Source organism: Poecilia latipinna, unplaced genomic scaffold (genome assembly GCF_001443285.1).
Source record: "Poecilia latipinna isolate Pla-1442-1.1 unplaced genomic scaffold, P_latipinna-1.0 Scaffold1523, whole genome shotgun sequence".
Taxonomy (NCBI): Eukaryota; Metazoa; Chordata; class Actinopteri; order Cyprinodontiformes; family Poeciliidae; genus Poecilia; species Poecilia latipinna.
The window spans coordinates 156958-161489 of record NW_015114139.1 but is presented as its reverse complement, the minus strand read 5'-3'; the positions used below and the strand labels follow the sequence as shown (position 1 = coordinate 161489).

General features: G+C 40.1%; 1 protein-coding gene across 1 annotated transcript; it reads right to left on the bottom strand.

Annotated features, from left to right (window-relative positions):
* Positions 1-5: 5 nt before the first annotated feature.
* Positions 6-3325, bottom strand: LOC106963349 (vomeronasal type-2 receptor 1-like; the record flags this gene model as incomplete). Its single annotated transcript, XM_015058214.1, has 7 exons — positions 3037-3325; positions 2327-2618; positions 1932-2221; positions 1431-1726; positions 474-679; positions 159-380; positions 6-80 (listed from the first exon to the last, which is right to left on the bottom strand). Coding segments are annotated over exons 1-7 (1620 nt in total), but the record flags the coding sequence as incomplete, so codon positions are not given.
* Positions 3326-4532: the final 1207 nt, after the last annotated feature.

The following is a 4532-nucleotide window of genomic DNA, read 5'->3' as shown; positions in this document are numbered from 1 at the left end:
TAGCAGCAGGTTGGTTTTCCTTTCTGCAACACTTTACGAGTTCCTGGAGGACAACTCTCTGAGCAAATGGACGCTGGAACCTGTAAAAGAGAAAATGTCAAAATACCATCTTCACCAGCACAGCAAACAATTGCAGTTCTGAACATTAGCCTCTTCACTTGTGTTCCACCGTCCAGCCAGATTAAGTTCCCGTTGATACGGAACTGCTCTCCCCTCGGCAGTGATGCGTCATAAAAGCCCACTGTTACCAGCTCAATAACTCCATTTTCATTCCTTTGCCAGTTAACCAACTCGTAAAAAGCTACAGGATCACCTTTATCATCAAAAGAAACATGATAGCCATTTTTGGAAAAGTTCACTTTCTTTAACTCAGTGAAGACCTGTGAAGTGAGAAAGAAACACATAGAGAAAGGAATCAACAGCCTCACTTACAAAAAAAAACCTTTCAGATCACCTTCTTCACTCAAACTGACCTGTTTTGGCTCTAAGCTGACATGTTTGTCACACTGAATGATGGCGTTCCTTTCCTCACACACCGCACTGTGAATAGCATGAGCTATCGCATAAACAGCCTTGTACACCATGTTACTCGCTCTCAACTGAGACGTCTCAGTGTACGGGTTCTCAAGCCTTTGAATGTCTTCGGTTCCATCGCACACTCTTTTGCTCAAGTCAGCGTCTGGAAACAAATAAATGCAAACATTTCCACACTCACCTTGAATTTTAAGCATTAGGACTTGGGTTCAATATGTTTAGACGCAGCTCGAAGGAATGCAAATGCCAGCCACCTAGTTTTGCAGTTTGTGAGTGTGTGACTTCATTCTCGAGTCTCTAGAACAGCGGAAACACTCCTGCTTCACGTCATGTTGAGAGGGAATTAAAAATGACCAGAAGTGACGCAGCACAGGACTTTTCAGTCGCATACATTTGAAGAAGAATAAAAAAGAATACAGAGGCACATTTTTATGACATTCTACATTTAAACCTAAGCACACACTCAATCACAGAAACCATCACTGATCCTAACCAAAATTATTTAAACGCTATACGAAAAATATGTTAAGGAAGTAAAAGGTTAGTTTTCATTAAAACACGCTTGTATAAGAGGAGACATTTATTATTATTAGTAGTAATATTATTAGCAATAGTAGTAGCAGTAGTAGTAGTATGTCTTAAAAAAATATTTAAGCATAAATTACTGTATTAAAGAATAAATGAAATACAGATGAGCCACTATGTAAAACAGCAGTTGAAACAAATTAAGTTGAAGAAAAAAAAGAAAAAAAAAGGAAAAACCTTTGGATTCATTGACCAACCAAAATTTCATTCATGAGTATTTCAAGAAATGCATCAGGTTGAGATGTAATCTGTTATAAAATGCGTTTATAGAACAGATGACAGTTTTAAACGCAGAGTCTTATTTTCCTCACTTTCTGTCAGACTGCAGTTGAACGCCTCCTCCCAAAACTCGGTCAGCACTGAGGAAGCAGCCACGTCTGAGGGAGAGAGATCCAGGAGGAAGTTTCTCAGCCCTGGGATCATAGCTTGCTGAATGGCAACTCCGATGGCGCCCGCGCAAAAACCGAAGCTCATCAAGTGAGGATCCGTCACCCAGCCCTCACTTCCGATCCACTGACGAGCCGGAGGAGGGTCCCGGGCCAGCTCCTCTAACAGGACCTTCATGTCACCAGAGGCCGCAAAGGCCACAACAACAACGGCTGTTGATCTGTGTTCACAAAAAAACACAAATTAAATGAATTAATGTTTTAAATACAAAAGTTTTGTGACTTATTGTTTTTACATGAAAACAGACTCCAGGCATCTGTGCTTCGATGTAACTGAGAAAATGGACAAGGACGAACACATAAAGTAATCTGTCAAATAATCATATACTCTGTCTGCAAAAAGTAACGTTTTAATCGTTCATAAACCTTCGGATCACATCAGCAAGTCTTTGGATCTTGCTCGGCGGGTCGGTCCGGTAGAAGGCTTCAGAGTACTCCACGCAGATCCCCTCTCTGAGCGCCGCGTCGAGAAAGGACGCCATGCCATAATTTCCATAATCCGAGTCGGAGCGCACCGCGCCAATCCAAGTCCAGCCGAAGTGTTTCACCAGTTTGGCCAGCGCGTCAGCTTGGAACTGGTCACTGGGAATGGTTCTGAAAAACGTCGGATGCTGCTGCTTATCTGACAAACAGGCACAGGTGGCAAATGGACTCACCTAAAGAAGTAATTAAACAAACCATTTGTAATTTTTTCCCCCCCGATTTAATAGAAGTAGAAATACACTTTAGAATTTAGTTTGCCATAAATTCACACTTCTTACCAATGGAATGCTGAAGGAACGGAAGATGCGGGAAATGCTGATGGATGGAGTGGATCCAGAGTCTCCCACAGCAGCCACCACGCCAGACTGTGAACAGTTCCCGCCTTGGAGAAATACGGGGTCCTGGCCGTTTGACAGCTGAAACGCAACGTGCGCGGCCACCGGCACCGCTATGCACGAGTCATAGATCTGATATCCGAGACTGACGCCGGGGAGCAGCTGGGAACTGTTGTTTATTTGCTCAATTGCAAAGATCATTGTGCGCAAGAAGCGCAGGACACGAGAGTTCAAGCTGCACAAAACCAGAGGGTTGATGTTCAGAAAAACACTTTGCATTAAAGAGTCAAGAAATCGATGTGGCTTAACAGAAAACAAGTGATGACATAATTCATCTGCGAATTCAAAACATAAATGAAACTTATCATACTGAGAAAAAATGTTAAAAGATCACAATTTCACATTTTTTAATGTTACATACTTGTTTTATTGTGCATAAACCCTAAATGTATGTCAGTGGGGGTTTTTTCTTCCCATTATCCTAATTGAGGCCTCTTTGTTATCTGAGGTAACAAATGTTATGTTCATTGCTAGAAGAGCATTCATCATAACAAAAAATAAATAAATCATTTTCTAATATACAACATGAAATAGCAAAAAAAATAAAATACAGCAAAACTTCACATTTTTGTTGTTCACTTCTCCATACTAACCTCCCTGTGCATCTGGGAGGCTCAGGCTTGGTGGTGTAATTATAAATCACTGTATAAAGTTGGTAATGAATTGAGAAAATGCCTCCAATAACAAAGTCACCATCCTTCGAGAAAGCTGACACACGAGGCGTGCCCTGCAGCGTACACTGCACCGGTGCACCAGCCTGAGTGAGAGGATCTGTGGACTCTGTCCTCTGTCTCAGACTATCCACAGACCCACCCAGACCACACACTGACATCAGCACCAGCAAACAAACAGCCAATCCCAGGGCATTGAAAGCAGCCCAGATCTCCATTCCTCAAGAGTCTGTAGGAGTAAACATGTGTGTTTTATAGCTTTTTAAGCCTTCTCCATCATACATCAGGTGATCATTAACCTGATGAGGGGACAGCCTCATCTGTTTGCTTCTCTGACTCCTTTTACAATTTCGTATTAAGTATTCGATTGTTTCTTTTATTCATTTATACCACATATAAACATTGCTCATGTTTTTTGGTGATATTTCTTAGTAGTTTGGAGTGTAATATACCTATATTTTTTGTATTTTCTTATTCAGATAAACTTGATTTGCTTTATACCACGACATAATTGTGCAATTTGACAATACAAAAATAAATTTGGAACATGGAGTCACGCCAACATTGAAAAAACACTTTCGGTTTTTGATGGCCCAAACGACGCAAACGAAGACAACAGGAAGCAGCTGGTCGATCAAGGCGCGTGGATGTTTTGACCAATCATGTGAACTAACTTATTCGTGTGTGATTTCAATTGCGTTTCTTAATTACTGGAAACACAGCAATTGCGAAATTGTTTTATTGACATTAGCAGAATATAGATGAGGTTTTGCGGACATTTGGTAACGGAAATGTAGTTTGTGTGACTCTGTCCACCAGCTCCTTTGCTGTTATGGTGTCGTCACTGCTATAACAACAAAAAACTAGTAGTGAGTTTAACCCCCCAAAAACCCTACTATTGTGTATTAGCACAGTTTTATCATAGTGCTATGACTCTGCTCCTGGCTCAAGTTGGTATTTCAGTCCAAGCGGTGTATCTCTGCAAATAGCAGTAGGACAGACAGCAGAGAGATGAACTCATTTCTTTCCACAGATTGTTTCATGTGATACTGTCACAACAAGAAGACAGTTTTAAGAAAAACGTAAAAATCTGATTTCCGCAAAAATGACAACAGTTTTATTTGTTTGTGATGTAAACAAATACTTGTCAAAGAAGTCAACAACATTTTAAATGGACACTGTCAGAATTAGACAGAAGCAGAAGACATTTGTCAAAATTTAGAAAAGATAACATTTCTGACAACATACATATATGTTTCAGCTTGAGTAAAATTTTACTCAAACTGAAATCATTGTCATTGTTTGAAAACACCTGAAAAAATTATTTTTTAGTCATCAAATATTTTTTGGTGTTTTTCTCTGGTTGAAACAAAATAATGTAACACTTTGGAGCAAATATACACAGTATCAGTCCAAAA